Source organism: Rhincodon typus, chromosome 16 (assembly GCF_021869965.1).
Source record: "Rhincodon typus isolate 14 chromosome 16, sRhiTyp1.1, whole genome shotgun sequence".
Lineage (NCBI taxonomy): Eukaryota > Metazoa > Chordata > Chondrichthyes > Orectolobiformes > Rhincodontidae > Rhincodon > Rhincodon typus.
In genome coordinates this window covers 2,721,436-2,738,283 of record NC_063347.1, presented here as the reverse complement: position 1 = coordinate 2,738,283, position 16,848 = coordinate 2,721,436, and the positions used below count along the sequence as shown (strand labels likewise).

At 47.1% G+C, this 16,848-nt stretch overlaps 2 protein-coding genes across 2 annotated transcripts in view; both read left to right on the top strand.

The window, feature by feature from the left end:
• Window positions 1–2,290, top strand: part of LOC109924008 (phosphatidylinositol 4,5-bisphosphate 3-kinase catalytic subunit gamma isoform-like) — a 10,064-nt gene extending 7,774 nt beyond the window's left edge. The window contains exons 6-7 of the mRNA XM_048606521.1: window positions 305–462; window positions 1,171–2,290. Coding sequence (XP_048462478.1) covers window positions 305–462; window positions 1,171–1,434 — 422 coding nt within the window. The 3' untranslated portion in view covers window positions 1,435–2,290. The remainder of the gene's footprint in view (window positions 1–304; window positions 463–1,170) is intronic.
• A 3,098-nt stretch (window positions 2,291–5,388) lies between these two features.
• LOC109924009 overlaps window positions 5,389–16,848 on the top strand; it is a 15,053-nt gene continuing 3,593 nt past the window's right edge. The window contains exons 1-5 of the mRNA XM_048606522.1: window positions 5,389–5,417; window positions 11,262–11,436; window positions 13,384–13,481; window positions 15,886–15,971; window positions 16,567–16,788. Of these exons, the coding sequence (XP_048462479.1) occupies window positions 11,318–11,436; window positions 13,384–13,481; window positions 15,886–15,971; window positions 16,567–16,788 (525 nt within the window). The 5' untranslated portion in view covers window positions 5,389–5,417; window positions 11,262–11,317. The remainder of the gene's footprint in view (window positions 5,418–11,261; window positions 11,437–13,383; window positions 13,482–15,885; window positions 15,972–16,566; window positions 16,789–16,848) is intronic.

Here is a 16,848-nt window from a genome sequence, read left to right as displayed (position 1 = left end):
TCCCAATCCCAACCCTTCTCCCAATCCCAACCCCTCTCCCAATCCCACACTCTCCCAGTATCTCCCAATCCCACCTTCTCCCTCACAAACAAAAACAGAAATTACTGGAAAAACTCAGCAGGCCCAGCAGTGTCTGTGGAGAGAAATCAGAGTTAATGTTTCGGGTCTACTGACCCTTCCTCAGGACCTTCTCCCTGTATTCCCCCAATCACATCCTCTCTCTCCAGATTCCCGTTCCTGATTGGTTTTGGTGAGTGATTAGCAGCTGTGGATCACATTATTTTCCCATTTTCCTGGTTCCCAGGTAATTTCTTCCATATTGACTTTGGTCACATCCTGGGCAACACGAAGAGGATTCTGGGAGTGAACCGGGAAAGAGTTCCCTTTGTCCTGACCCCGGACTTCCTGTATGTGATGGGCCGTGTGAACAGACGATCCAGTCTCTACTTCCAGAGGTTCAAGGTGAGGAGCAGGGGGCGGTCTGGGAATTACAGAGGGCAGGATGTTGTGGATGATCCATTGGGAGGTAGGTACAGGGTAGTATTTCACTGCCCAGGCCTGCGGTCTCCGGTATTCCGGTCTCCAGTATCCCAGCCTCTGATATTACAGATTCCAATGTTCCAACCTATTTGGTCTCCAAAAACCCAAGACTGGAGTAGCACACACTTTAGTGCTGGATCCAGAATTCTGGAATCTGGTATTGTAACCTCTTATTATCCAATCTCTGGTTTCATTCTGCCCATTGTATTCTGGTCTCTGGTATTCCTGTTTTGAGGATTCTGGTCTCTGGTATTCCTGTTTTGAGGATTCTGGTCTCTGGTATTCCGATCTCTGGTATTCCAGTTTATGGTATTCCAATCTCCAGTCTCTGGTACTCCAATCTCTGGTATTTCAAACTCCAGTATTCCCATCTCTGGTATTCCGGACTCTGGTATTCCTGTCTTTGGTATCCCATCTCTGGTATTCCTTTCTTTGATATTTTAAGTTTCCATCTCTGATCTGTGCTGGGACCACTGTCTATCCTGGATGGATCTAGTTTGGTGAGGGAGAGTACCAGGACACTGAGCGTTTGCATGCAACACCTTGAGCCGTTTCTCCAGAATTCCGATGGGATTGTGGAGTGTGGAGCGAGGCAGCTAACCTGTGAACTCTCGCTCTCTGTGTCTGTAGGATATCTGCATTCAGGCCTACATGAGCCTACGCCTCCACTCCAATCTACTGGTGACTCTCTTCTCCCTGATGATGTTGACGGGAATCCCGGAGCTGAGCTGTGTAAAGGATATCCAGTACCTGAGGGAGGCTCTGGCTGTTGGGAAAGATGAGAAGACAGCTAGTGAGCACTTCCTGAGCCAGATCAACACCTGTGAGAATCTGGGCTGGACTGTCCAAGCTAATTGGTGGATCCATATGTTCATGGGGATTAAGCAGACCTGAGCCCACAACGTTTTGGCTCCGTGCTCCCGCTCTCTGGAACGATCCAGCTGGCCCCATTTCCCCCAATCTCTCCTCCCATAACCTCTGCCACTTCGTTCCACTCATTTGTAACTTTTGAAATTATTCAATGCCTCAGCTTCTGTCCCTCGTAGGCAGAGAATTTCCACTCAATGCCTCTCGTTATGGCAACACGTTCTTCCCCAACACCAACTTCCAGCCTCATCCCAGGCCCATCTCTGTTACCGCCCCATCCCCACCTCTGTGAACACCGCCCCCCCACCCAATCCCTAAACCACCAGCCGATTGGAGCGTATTTTCCTCAGCTATGTCACTTCGAGGCTATTATCGGCTTCTTCCTTTAATATCTGACAGTTTCACAGACTCGTGCCACATAAAAAGAGCCCATTTGGCCCATTGTGCCTATTCTGTCTCTCCAGTTAGCCACACTCCCCTGCTCTTTCCCCACGGCCCTCTGAATTCATCTCTTTGGTCCAATTGCCTGTTAGGAGTTCCTGCTGATCTGCTTACACTGGTCTGATTGACAGGCTGTGCCCCATCGCTGTAACCCACTGTGCTTAAAACGTACATGTTCTCCTCACATCTGGCTGTTTTCACCATCGATCTTTATTGTCCTGAGTTAATGACCCTCCTTCCATTGAAAACAGTGCCTCCTTATTTCCTCTAATCCTTCTGGGATTTGAACACCTTGATCAGCCTTGATGGGCTCAGTGGCCTACTGCCCTAGCTGGCTGGATTTTGTATTCCAGTCCTCTATCTCTAAGGCAATCTATTAAAGTTCAGCAGAGTTTGGCATAATCTCTTTGTTTTTGTACTTGATGTTGCTTCGTTTACTTTTTAACAAGTTTTCAGCCTACTCTGCCACTTGTAAAGATTAGACACAAACACACACCAGGACTCTCCAGTCCTGCAGCACCCACTAACACCGTAGTTTTTTATTTTGTTATTTAGCCTTTTTCCTCCTTTTCCTTTCCAAACATATCACCCTGGCATTCCCCTCTGTTAAACTGTACCTGACCCAGGTCTGCCCACATCACCAGTCTGTCTCTGTTACCCTGAGGTCTGACTGTCTCATAATGACCACATTCCTGAGTGTTTTGTTATACGCTGTACAGCCAACCCCAGGTCACTCTGACACAACTTTGTGGAATCGGGGAATGGTCACAGCACAGATGGACGCCATTTGGCCCATCGTCTCTGTGCTAGCTCTCTGTGGGAGCGATTCTCCCAGTACACCACCCTTTCCTGGTGGCCCTGCAAACGTTTTCATTTCAAACAGTTATTTTATTCCCTTTTAAAATCTGTGCTTGAATCATAGGAACAGGAGTAGGCCATTCAGCCCCTTGAGTCTGTTCTGCTATTCAACAAGACCGTGGCTGAGCTGGGGCCTACCTCCATATACCTGCCTTTGGGCCCAAAACCCTTTACCTTTGCTTAACAGAAAGTTATCTCAGATATACCATTAACAACTGATCCAGAATCCGCTGCTGTTTGTGGAAGAGAGCTCCCAATCTCTCCCACACTTTGCGTGTAGAAGTGCTTCCTAACATCTTTCTGGCCCTAATTCTCAGACTATACCCTCTAGTTCTAGAATCCCCAACCAATGGAAATGGTTTATCTTTAGCTACTCTGTCTTTTCCTGTGAATATCTCAAAGACTTTGATTAGACCACCCCTTAAAATGCTGAATTCTGGAGAAAACAGGCCTAATTTGTATAATCTCTCTTCATCACTGAATCATTGAAGTCCAGAATATGCCTCATCACACATTCCCAGGCACTAAATTCTGGGTCCTAACCAGCTGCTGCATTTAAAAAGGATTCTTTCACCAGTGACCTTAAGACTGTACCCTCTGGTTCTTGGTACATCCACCAATACAAGCAGTTTCACCACCTCCTTTCTATCCTGGTGAGTTTGAACACCTCGATCAAGCCTCAAAGAACAAAGAACAATGAAAATTACAGCACAGGGACAGACCCTTCGGCCCTCCAAGCCTGCACCGATCCAGATCCTCTATCTAAACCTGTCACCTATTTTCCAAGGATCTGTATCCCTCTGCTCCCTGCCCATCCATGTATCTATCTAGATACATCTTAAATGACGCTATCGTGCCCGCCTTTACCACCTCCGCTGGCAATGCGTTCCAGGCACCCATCACCTTCTGCGTAAAGAACTTTCCATGCATATCTCCCTTAAACTTTTCCCCTCTCACCTTGAAATCGTGACCCCTAGTAATTGAGTCCCCCACTCTGGGAAAAAACTTCTTGCTATCCACCCTGTCTATACCTCTCATGATTGTGTAGACCTCAATCAGGTCCCCCATCAACCTCCGTCTTTCTAATGTAAATAATCCTAATCTACTCAACCTCTCTTCATAGCTAGCGCCCTCCATAACAGGCAACATCCTGGTGAACCTCCTCTGCACTGTCTCCAAAGCATCCACATCCTTTTGGTAATGTGGTGACCAGAACTGTATGCAGTATTCCAAATGTGGTCAAACCAAAGTCCTATACAACTGTAACATGACCTGCCAACTCTTGTACTCAATACCCCGTCCGATAAATGAGAGCATGCTGTATGCCTTCTTGACCACTCTATTGACCTGCGTTGCCACCTTCAGGGTACAATGGACCTGAACACCCAGATCTCTCTGTGCATCAATTTTCCCCAGGGCTTTTCCCCAGGCCTCCTCTCAATCTGTTCTCCCATGAGAACAGTCCCAGCATCTCCAACATCGCTCAAACCCCTCGTCCCAGGAACAAGTCTTTAGGATTTATTTTTGCACTCTCGCTATAGCCTTTGCATCTTTCTGAAAGAGTGGGGCTTCCTCCAGACTGAAAAATAACCTGATTCAGTCCAGGTTCTATGTAAAGACAGGAACAGTGTTTTGGGCCCCTTACCTAAGGAAAGGTACTCTGGCATTGAGGGCAGCCCAGAGAAGGTTCACTTGGCTGATTATGGGTATGGAGGGACTGTCTGATGAGGAGAGATTGAGTCGAATGGGTCTGTGCTCACAGGAGCTAAGAAGAATGAGACATGACCTTGTGGAAACATACAAGATTCTCAGGGGAGTTGACAAGGTAAGATGTGGAAAGGTTGTTTTCCCTGGTGGGACAGTCTAGGGCCAGATCGCATCTTCTCAGAATAAAGGGTCACCCATTTAAGATGGAGATGAGGAGGAATTCCTTCTGTCTGAGGGGAGTGAAGCTGTGAAATTCTTTACCGCAGAGGGCTGTCGGGGCTGGGTCATTCAGTATATTCGAGGCTGAGGTAGACAGATTTTTACTCAGGAAGGTTGTAGGGAAAAGGCAGGAAAGTGGAGTTGAGGATTATCAGAGCAGCCACAATCTCACTGAATGGCAGAGCAGACTCAATGGGCTGAATGGCCTGGTTCTGTTCCTATGTTTGATGGATGTAGTGTTGTCTGACCTTAAAAGTCAGTGTGGGTCAGTAAGACACCAACTCTTTGATCATTTTCCTTCTTATTTCACACACTAAGTCGCACAGTGAACACATGGAACGCTTCCAAAAGCTTCTGATTTCAAATAAACCTGTTGGACTATAACCTGGTGCAGTGTGACTTCTAACACCGTCTATCCCAGTCCAACACCAGCATCTCCACATCAGGAACAAATGTGGAAGATTGTTGGGGGTGCGGTGGTTCTCAGACTGTGCTGTTTGAATCCCTCGATGGCGCTACTTAAGTGCAAGTCATTATAAATTTGTGCTGGATCTCTGACAAGCGTTTATTAACTATTAGAGATTGGCGGCATTTCCTCCGTTTCATTAATCATTACTCAGTATTAAATGGGTGAATAATACTGTTGTCGCGACAACTGTGGGGGAGGAGCAGTGAGGGCCGGGGTGGAGGTTGGAGGGGGTGTTGCGTTCCAAATACAGAAGTAAGAGTTATTCAGAGACCCAGGGGGAGCGAGGAGAGAGAGAGAGAGGACAGCACTCTGTCAGGTACATCAACAGTTGGATATCCTCAATGGTAGCAGGCAATGGCTCTGTTTCTGTACGTTAACCTGCCTCAGGGTGGGATGGGAAGATTCATCCTGTGGTGGGGAGCTGCAAAGGGGGAAACTTGGGAATGCAGAGCAAGCACAAAGAACGTTGGAAATCCTGCTTTGGAAGGGTGTTGTGAAACTTGAAAGGGTTCGGAAAAGATTTACAAGGAAGTTGCCGGGGTCGGAGGGCTTGAGCTAAAGGGATACCGGGGCTATTTTCCCTGGAGCATCGGAGGATGAGGGGTGACCTTATAGAAGTTTATAAAATCATGAGGGGCATGGATAGGGTGAATAGACAATGTCTTTTCCCCAGGGTACGGGGTGTCCAAAACTAGAGGGCATAGGTTTAAGGTGAGGGGGGAAAGATTTAAAAGGGACCTAAGAGGTAATATTTTCACGCAGAGAGTGGTGCGTGTATGGAACGAACTGCCAGAAGAAGTGGTGGAGTCTGGTACAACTACAACATTTAAAAGGCATCTGGATGGGTACATGAACAGAAAGGGTTTAGAGGGATAGGGGCCAAACACTGGCGAATGGGACTAGATTAATTTAGGATATCTGGTCGGGATGGACGAGTTGGACCAAAGGGTGTGTTTCCATGCTGCACAGCTCTGTGAGTCTGTCTGAAATACGGCCTAACACAAGCTGGAAATGCAAGGTAGGCGGAGATGTGGGTTTTGGTGTGTTTGTAGAGAAATGCCCCACCCCCAGCTTTATGAGGCATGTAGACAAAGGTACCAAGTCAGAGGCACCAAGGTTGAGGACCGGGTGGGAGAGGTTTCAAGGAGAATCATAAACAAAGAGAAAGAGTTAGAGAAGATTTTTTGTTAAATAAAGGGAGAGCTACATTTCGATAGCAACTTGCACAACCTCACAGTGTCTCAAAAGTCCTTTACTGCCGATTAATATTTTTCATCGAAGTGTAGGCGCCGACTCGATGTAGCAATCTCATGCACAGCAAGGCCCCACATGTAGCAACACAACTTCAATCAGCTATTCCATCTTTTGTGAATTTGAATGTGAGATCAATGTGGAGTGGGACCCCAGGGAGAATTCCCTACTCTTTGTAACTTTCATCATGGGGAACTTACCTGGAGGACACACAACGATGGGGAAGGGGTTGGAATTCTGTTTAACATTTTGTCTGAAAGGCATCACTTAGTTCAGCGTTTCTGGAGCATTTTCTATTGATTAACATTCCACCTAAGACGAGGGTCTAACAATATCATTGCCCCAGGGTTAGTAACTCCCCTCCTGTCTCCCCAAAGCCTGTGCACCATCTACAAGGCACAAGTCAGGAGTGTGATGGAATACTCCCCACTTGCCCCTGGATGGGTGCAGCCCCAACAACACTCAAGAAGCTTGACACCATCCAGGACAAATCAGCCGCTTGATTGGCACCACATCCACAAACACCCCACTCCCTCCACCACCGACGCTCAGTCACAGCAGTGTGTACTATCTACAAGATGCACTGCAGAAATTCACCAAAGATCCTCAGGCAGCACCTTCCAAACCCACGACCACTTCCATCCAGAAGGACAAGGGCAGCAGATACATGGGAACACCACCCCCTGCAAGTTCCCCTCCAAGCCACTCCCCATCCGGACTTGGAAACATAATCGCTGTTCCTTCACTGTCACTGGGTCAGAATCCTGGAATTCCCTCCCTAATGTCTTTGTGGGTCAACCCACGGCACATGGACTGTAGCAGTTCATGAAGGTCCCTCAACCCCACCTTCTCAAGGGGGCAACTAGGGACGGGCAATAAATGCTGGACCCAGGCAGCAACGCTCATAGTCACTGAATGCATAGATTGCAAATTCCTGAGACTAAATTCAATAAGTTGAATAATTCATGGGAAAGTGGAGGCTGCTGGTTTGTTGTAAAATTGCAATTGTTGATTAATGTGGTCGACAGCTGACTCGTGAACAGTGAATGTTCACTTGGGGCAGTGCTGTCTCATTGCGAGGAACAGGTGCATGTTGTTGCTGTATAGAGAGCCCGTTCATTAACAAACACTGACCTACAATGTACAGCCAAAAGATCAAAACCTTGATGTAAATCAGTCCTGCGATACCACATCAGTTGTTATTTCACTAACCTGACAAGACTACAACAGCAGTCTAATTAAGAAACAAAATATGATTAACCACATCAAAGGTTTTCACCTTTGGAGCTAATAGCTGGTGTCCCAGGTGACTAGCTCAAACTGTTTGCTTTATTACTGATGACTGGGTCTGTGGTTCTCAGGTGAACTGGCGATTGGGAACAGTGCAGGACACCGGCTACTGGGCTCCAGTTATTCCAGAGGTCAGGAACATTCCTCAGGATGCTAACTTGCTGCAATCTAGCTCCATCAGTTCTAGGATCGAGATCGATGTTGCTAGGATATGGGTTCATGTTGCTACGAGAATGGTCAATATTGCTAGCCAGTCGTATCCATGTTGCTGGAGTACAAGTACATGTTACTGGGATGCAGGTCCATGTTACTAGGGTACAAGTCTATGTCGCTGGGATACCAGTCTATGTTGCTAGGGTACAGGTCAATATTGCTCGGGGTGCAGTACCTTTGTAGCTGGGGTACACCTCGAAGATCGCTACACGTCCATTTTGCTGGGATACTGGTCAATGTTGCTAAGATACAGGTCTACGTTGCTAGGGAAGAGGTTTATGTTACTAGGTTACTGGATTGTGGCTGATGGATGCTGGTCCAAAGTTGACCTTTCAGGAGTGAAATTTGGAAACGTGTCTAGGTGGGAGAAAGGGTTTGGATCTCTATATTATCAAGGAGAAGCTAAAAGCACCAAGTCAGGGAGAAGTGAAAAGAAGGATTTGGTGATAGGATGAGGTCAAAAGGAGTGGGAAGAGGCTTGAGTGGAGCAGAGTACCAGCTGATGGGCTGAATGACCTGTTTCTTTGCTGGATATTCTCTGCATGATTCAGTGGTGAGAAAGCTTCATGAACAAACAAATTCTCTTCAATATGGACTGATCCCAGGAAATGGAGCTAAGGGACACTTCCTCAGAGAGGTCAGGAGAACATTCAGTAGTTGGGGTGAGCTGGCTCTTGAATCACTGCAGTCCATGCGCTGTAGGTTCACCCACAGTGCCCTTAGGGAAGGAATTCCAGGGTTTTGATCCAGTCGGTGTTCCCTTGGAGATGCACTACTGCTGCAAAAGTATCAAGACGCCAACACATAGCTGCTGCTTGCAGGAGCAGCTGCCAATCACGGACCTTAGAGGTTAAGGTTAGGTTTAGGGTTAGGGTTAGGGTTAGAATTAGGTGTTGGTTTAGAGTTAGGGTTAGGGTTAGGGTTAGGGTTAGGCTTAGGGTTAGGGTTAGGCTTAGGGTTAGGGTTAGGGTTAGAGTTAGGGTTAGGGTTAGGGTTAGAGTTAGGGTTAGGGTTAGGGTTAGGGTTAGGGTTAGGGTTAGGGTTAGGCTTAGGGTTAGAGTTAGGGTTAGGGTTAGGGTTAGGGTTAGGATTAGGGTTAGGGTTAGGGTTAGGGTTAGGTGTTGGTTTAGAGTTAGAGTTAGGGTTACAGGAAAAGTTCCAATTAGAGTTAGGGTTTGTGTAACAGCAAGAGAAATGTGAGAGACAGATTTATGACAGTGAAAGAAACTGATATCCTTCCAGACTAGGATGCTGGCTGGTTTGGAGGGGAGCTTGGATCATTCCCAATTATAGCCACGTCATTATTGGCAGCATGCGCTCAACTGCCACTTATCCCAAATTTAGGAATTCCATTCCTAACCCGTTGTGTGTCACTTCCTCACCAGTGAGTGTTGGAATTGTACAAAAGCATCTCCTTTGGTCAACAAATAGAAAGCTTCTCTCTGGAGTGGACGGGTGAGGAGAGGAGCGGATGGTGTGGGAGTAGGGAACGTAGGTGTCTGGGGGAGCGGAGGTAAGAGATTGGGAACGATAGGGGCAGGGCGAGGTTGGAGGTGGGGTAGGGAATGGAAGAGGGGTAGGGAGGGTTGTGGAGAGTACAGGGTGGGTGGAGAGAGTTTCCAGGATGAGGAGGGCAGGTGGTTTGGTGGAGATGTGTCAGACGGAAGGGGAGGCAAGGGGAGGTGTAGGTTTAGGTGCTGAGGGGAGGTAGGGGAGGTGTGGGGTGGGGAGGGGAGGGATGGGGTAGCAGAGGAGAGGGGCAGGGTGTGTGTGGGAGGGATTCATTCAGCCTGGAGTGAGCCCAGTCAGGGCTGATGTCACAGAGCAGCTCTCCACACAATGGGCAGCAAAAACCCAGAATTCTTCACCACTCCAGCCCAAAAATAAACTAAACTGTTGAGGCTCAACTGAAAATTTCAAATCTGAGATCGGTAGGTTTGTGCAGGGTGAGGATATTAAAGAGATATGAAGCAAGGTTGAGTCAATGGATCAGACCTGGAACTGAATGACCTCCTCCAGTTCCTATGTAGCAGCTTGAGGGGGAGAGGATCAGATAAATAGGCTCCTCCTATATGTAGGACGCTCAAGAGGGGCAGAATGGCCTCCAGTAGATTCAGTGCTAGCAATTTGAGGGGCTGAATGGCCCCCTGCACACTGGTAGAAGCCAAGGCTGTGCTGAAGTTGGATAATCACGGGTAAAGTGTTTTATAAATCACCAAAGAGATCGCAACGAATTTGTCAGTGGGTTCTCCATACGGCCTCAGCCTTGATTCATTCAGTAACACACCTGCATCTGTTATAATAGTCCTTTCTACCTTTGGCACTGTGCGTTGTATGACAGGGATTGTGTGAAGCCCTTCATATGTTTCCCTGAGTTAAAGGCACTATGTACAATGTTTTCAATTCCCTCCTTTTCCTACCCACTCCTTATCTCTTTAACTTCCTTCAACCTCATAACCCCATGTGCTCTCTGCTAGCCCGGCCCTCTCACACATAGTTTTAACTGGGCTGCTATTGATGGTCATGCGTCTGGCTGACTGGATGCGGTCTAAATGTTACTGCCTCTTTCTCCTCCATAAACCTTGCTTTTTGACTGATCCTTTGTTAATTGGACATTGATGAGCCCTCTTCTGGAGTACTGTGTCCAGTTCTGGTAAACCCCGTTACAGGAAGGATTTTATTCAGCTGGAGAGGGTTCAGAAAAGATTTACCAGGATGTTGCTGGGAATGGAGGGTTTGAATTATAAGGAGAGGCTGTGTAGGCTGGGACTTTTTTCACTGGAGCGTAAGAGGTTGAGAGATGACCTTATGGAGGTTTATAAAATCATGAGGGATATAGATAAGGTGAATGGGAGGTGTCTTTTCCCTAGGGTGGAGAATTTAAAAACTAGGGGGCATTTTTTAACAATAGGAACAAAAACAAAGTTGCTGGAAAAGCTCAGCAGGTCTGGCAGCATCTGTGGAGGAGAAAACAGAGTTAACGTTTCGGGTCCGGTGACCCTTCCTCAGAACATTTTTTTCAGGGCATTTTTTAAGGTGAGAGGAGAAAGATTTAAAAAAGGCATGGGGGCAATTTTTTTACATAGAGAGTGGCTCGTGTGTGGAATGAACTGCCAGAGGAAGTCGTGGATGCGGGTACAGTTACAACATCTAAAAGGCATTTGGTACATGAATAAGAAATGTTTAGAGGGATATGGGCCAGGAGCAGGCAGGTTGGACTAGTTTAGTTTGAGATTGTGGTCAGCATGGACTGGTTGGACCGAAGGGTCTGTCTCTGTGCTGTATGACTCTATGATTTCATAACCCTTTATGCAGTTCAGTAACAAATTTTAATTGATAACACTTATTTTGTTTTGAGAGGTTTTTATCCACATTAATGATGTACATGAATATAAATTGTTGTTAGGTGGACATACTTTTAAGAACGTTTTAGGAGCTCCCTGACTGCACCTACGCAGCGAGATGTCCCAGAGGGACAGAGAGATTCCAGCAGAGAGATGCGAACCAGAGCTACAGGCCTGGTCTTCAGGAGAGGACACTGAGTTTGACAATGAGCCTGAGTACAAGCAGCACCTCTACAGGCAAGTGAGGGAGCGGGATGGACAAACATCACCAACCCTTTCGTTATTAGGTGGTGGATTGGTGATGGAGGTAAAGTCACCCTGGTCTTATCACACCATAGGTCTCATTAGAGAGACAAGCGATGGTGCGGGTTTAACCTGAGGGTCAGCACGCCTCGGGCAAGGGGAGGGGTTGAGAAGGAGGGTCCTTCATGGTGACCTCAGCTGGGGCAGGAATTGAACTCATCACAAATTGCAACCCAGCCAACTGAGCTAAACTGACCCCCAGCTCTCCGTGATGAGAGAACAGCCCTCTGGTTTGGTAAGACTAGAGTCATAGAGTCATATAGCATGGAAACATACCCCAACTCCTATACTCAAAGGCCTGAGCAATAAGGCAAGCGTGCTAAACGCTTTCTTAACTATCCTGTCTATACATGATGCAAATTTTGAAGAATTATGGACCTGAACCCAAAGGCCTCTCTGTTCTACAATACTACCCAGGGCCCTACCATTAACTGTATAATTCCAGCCCTTATTTGTTTCGCCAAAATGCAATACCTGGCATTTATACAAATTAACCTCCATCCGCCACTCCTCAGCCCATTGAACCAATTATGATGACTTTGATTGAGGAGTTCCCACCTACCTTCTCGGAGGGGTATAAAGGATCCTATCACCAGATATTTCAAAGGAGAATCCTCCCTGGAACCCTGGGTCAACATTTATTCCCTTAACCAGCATCACTAAAACAGATTTGGCTTTTCACTATCGCGTTGCTGTGTATTTCTTTTGGGATCTTGCTGTGCACATGTTGGTTGGTGCCATTTCCAGCACTGCAACAGTGGCCACTCATTGAAATGTGTCTCATTGGCCTTAAAGTACTCTGGGACATCCTGGAGTTGAGAAAGGCGTTACACAAATTTAATCATTTTTTCCTTTTCAGGGCACTATTTTTAACCTGCTCAAAATGAAGTGTGATATCTTCCTCACCCCAGCCACTGTTATCACCCCTCTACAAACCGCGCCCCCCACCCCCGACCCCGCTCACCAGCCACCCATTGCCATTGCTCCTTCTGCAGGCCTGTTGAAATTTGCTGTGGCCCTTTAAAGGCTGTGTCACAGCTCAGATTCCCCTTTGTTCCAATAAACCAGCCAACAACATGGTCTTCTGGAGCCCAAGAGTCTGCAGGGCTGGGGTGGGGGGAGCGGGCATTGGGAGGAAAGTTTGCTTTCATGGCAGTGTTTTACCGGTGAAAATTTATTCAGACAAAGCTGTTCTGAAGCCACCAAAATAGTGGAGAACCCAACCCAAGGTCAGTCCATCAAGCTCACCTCTCTCCTGAAGCAAAGCAAGTGTTTGCAAGGCAATCCTGTATGCTTCCAGGAGGGTTTATACTGTATTTGCATTTAACAGCAGAAAGGTTAACAGCAGGAGTGGGCCATTCGGCCCATTGAGCGTGTTGCACCATTCAGTATGATATTAGGCTTCATCTCCAATTTTCTGCTTGTTTTTCCCAACCCCTGATTCCAAACTAATTTCCCAGGTCTAAATAAATTCAGGGTTGGAGCGACCACAGCTTTCTGGGGGAGAGAATTCCGAAGATTCACAGCCCTGTGAGCGGAGAGATTTCAACTCACCTCAGTCCCAAATGAGCAGCCCCTTACCCTGAGGCAGGGCCCCAATGTGTCCCCCAGTCCTGGGGGGCGGTTAACAATCTCTCAGGGTCTACCCCTATCAAAACAGCATTGTCTGTGCTTCAAACAGATATTGTAAACTTCAGAGAACAGAATCTATTCACAAAATGTAAGCCCCTCTCATTCCAATCCACCAAACTGGGTGAATCTCCCCAAGCAAACTCTTCTGTTATGTTAAAGTACTCTAATCAATCTACCAAATGTACAAGAGAGTAGGCCAGCATTCGCTGATAAATAGAATCTCTTGACTTTTTATTTGTTTCTCCAAAGCCTCCTCGGTCCCAGCATAGCCGACTCCTTTCTTCAGCCACAAAACATAAAGCCACTGATGAACCCCTGTATTCAACAACTCCGGGAAAGCATGAGAGGTGAGTGACCGCGCTCCTCAGGGACTGACCCGTCCTATGGGCATGGGTCTTGTTAAAAAATACACTCTTACTGTGTGGTCATCGCTGGCTGGATCAGCATTTATTGCCTGTCCCTAGTTAACCCCCTTGAGAAGGTGGGGGTGAGCTGCCTTCTTGAACCGCTCCAGTCCACCTGCTGTGGGTTGACCCTCAATGCCCTTAGGGAGGGAATTCCAGGATTTTGACCCAGCGACAGTGAAGGAACAGCGATATATTTCCAAGTCAGGATGGTGAGTGGCTCGGAGGGGAACTTGCAGGGGGTGGTGTTCCCATGTATCTGCTACCCTTGTCCTTCTAAGTGGTCGTGGGTTTAGAAGGTGCTAAATGTTAATAAAAACCGAAAGAACTGCGGATGCTGTAAATCAGGAACAAAAACAAATTTGCTGGAAAAGCTCAGCAGGTCGGGCAGCATCTGTGAAGGAAAAAACGTTTTGGGTCCGGTGACCCTTCCTCAGAACTGTTCACAGATGCTGCCCGACCTGCTGAGCTTTTCCAGCAACTTTGCTGAATGTTAATGTCTATCTCAGTACATTGCAAGCCCCCACATCAGAGGCTGTGTTCACTACAATCCACACTTTAACCAGTTTTACAATGTGCAAATGGACAGACCAGAAATAGAGTCATAAATGTCTACAGAATGGAAACAGGCCCTTCGGCCCAACTTACCCATGTTGCCCAGTTTTCGCATTTAAACGAGTCCCATTTGCCTGCATTTGGTCCATATACCTCCATACCTATCCCATCCATGTACCTGTCTGAAAGTTTTTTAAATGACAAAATTGTACTCGCTTCCACTACTACCTCTGACAGCCTGTTCCAGACATTCACCACCCTTGGGATTAACATTAAACTAGTGAATCTTAACTGTTTTTACAGAAAAATCCAACATCCACCCCATCCAGTAACTTTTCTGATGTGTAAGGTGTATCAGTTATAAATCTTTTATTTTTCAGTCTTGCATTTTGAACTTTGAACCAATAGAATATTAGTTTTCTGTGCATCTTGAGGAATTTAACAATTAATTTGTAAGTATTTCTGTAGCCATGTGAAGTCTTTTTAAAAATAATCTCAGAGGTTGTTTTAGAAGCTAATGAGAATTAGGTTACATTGGGAGAGTTTACAAGTGAACAAAATCCAGAGGATGAAGATTTCAGATCAACAATTCTAGATTTTAGTTTTGGGCTTCAGGTAAATATCCATATCTTGGAAAACAGCATTTTAGTCTCTGTTTGGGACAGTTCTACAGGGTTCTTAGCTGAAGCTTGATGTGTAAAACAGTTACTCCTAAGAAAGGGAGATAATAGTTCAGACTTCACAAAAAATGGCTTACTTTAGCAAGGAGTTCACTAAATGTTCTAGACCAAAAGTGTTTGGTTAAAACCAAGAGGTTATTTGTTCATAGAATCTCTACCGTGTGAAAACAGGCCATTTGCCCCAACAAGTCTACACTGAACCTTGGAGCATCCCACCCAGACCCATCCCCCTATAACCCTCCTAATCTACACATCCCTGAACACTACGGGCAATTTAGCATGGCCAATCCACCTAACCTGCACATCTTTGAACTGTGGGAGGAAACCAGAGCACCTGGTGGAAACCCACACAAACACAGGAGGAATGTGCAAACTCCATACAGATAGTCACCCAAGGCTGGAATCGAACCTGAATTCCTGGCGCTGTGAGGCAGCAGTGCTAACCACTGAGCCACCACGCTGCCTCTGTGCTGTGTGGGGCTGAGAAAGTTTAACCAGACTGTAACAGATTCTCAACATGAGGAGTTGAAGTCATGGCTATGTCAACCCCACGTGGGACAGAGAAGGGATTGTTTTTAGGTGTTTGGTATGTCGGTGGGATCAATGGGATTGTATTTTTACTGTTTATTTCAAAAACCTTAACCATGTGTTGCATGTAAATAGTTTATTCTGTCTTGGCTACATTTCTTTTGTGTCACAAACCTTTGTTTTATTGCATGCTTGTGTTTCAGTGAAAATCTGCCTCATTAAAGCCAAAAAAAACACCCTGACAATCAAGCCAGATTTCAGGTTCAGGCTTGTCTAGTGATAACATCAGCTGGGATCATAACATTATATGTGTCTGGTACCAGCGCCTTAACTCATTGAGAAAATCCCTTTTGAATATGGATTCCATGGACATTGTTTGGTGCTCGACTTTTGTTTTGTTCGTACATGGGACACACTGGCTACGTAGAATGGCTTCCTGTTTCTGTGGTAACAAAGGTTTGGTAAGCGGAGTGGGTTTATGTTATTGACAGAAAGTTATTGCTGACAGCAGGGATTACTATTGGCTGGTTATTCCAGGACGTTCCATTGGTCAGCTTCACCTGTCGTCTCATTTGTCCCTCCAGGGCAAGTGACTGCTGAAGGTCTGTGGCATGCCATCAGAGAAAGTTCCAGAAGCCAGTGGCCCCTGGCCTGCTCGCAGCACCTGCAGGTAAAAGAACCGGCAGTTGGGGGGGTGGGGAAAAGCAATTCGGCCCACAGCTGTCCCCCTGCTCCTAACCCTCATCATCAGTGAAACCCCTCCCCCACCCCCCAGCTACAGGGAGTGCTGCCCCCTCTTGGAGACATGGACAATTGTTGGGGTTCAGCTCTGTGACCCCCCCAACCCCCGAAGCCCACAAAGACCACCTGCTCCCGCAACCCCACTCCCACCAAGTAACTCCTTCCATCAAAGAGAAGGCAATTCCCATTTGTTGGATTGTGATAAAAGGATTGATTTACCTCAGCAGAGGTAGACAGCAACCCCAACCCAATCTGGGAAGATACGTGACTCCAGGACCAAAACCAACATGGCTGATTTCTTTGAGGCTGGGTCCAAACGGTTGTAGCAAGGGCTTCTGAGGGCATCTTGGTGATAGACAGCCAATGCCAAGCTATGGTTACTGAGACAGGAAGGCAGTGTTTGATTCTGAAATGGGAGAACTGGCAGGCCGCCCCCTCACTGGGAGCCAATGGGAGGGCACCGTCCGCACAGGTGGGTCAACAGGCACAATGATGACTCGCTGTCCCCTTTGCTGACATGTCAGGGCTTGGCCAAACAGGCGGCGGTCGAGGTTCTGAAGCTCTCCTGGCCTGACGTGGATAGACTGCGCAACGTGGCACACGTGCAGCAAGGACGAGCAGACGCTGTGCTCAGAGCCAACCCGCCAGACGACCTGAATGACACGACTGGCCAAGATGGACCCAGCAGGTTCCTGACACCAGGCCTTGTGCCCACGCTGACAGAATCCCGCAGCACAGCAGACCAGGTACAGCTACCAGCTGGGGAGGGCATTGCGACGAGTGTTCAATTCAATCGATCTTTTCGG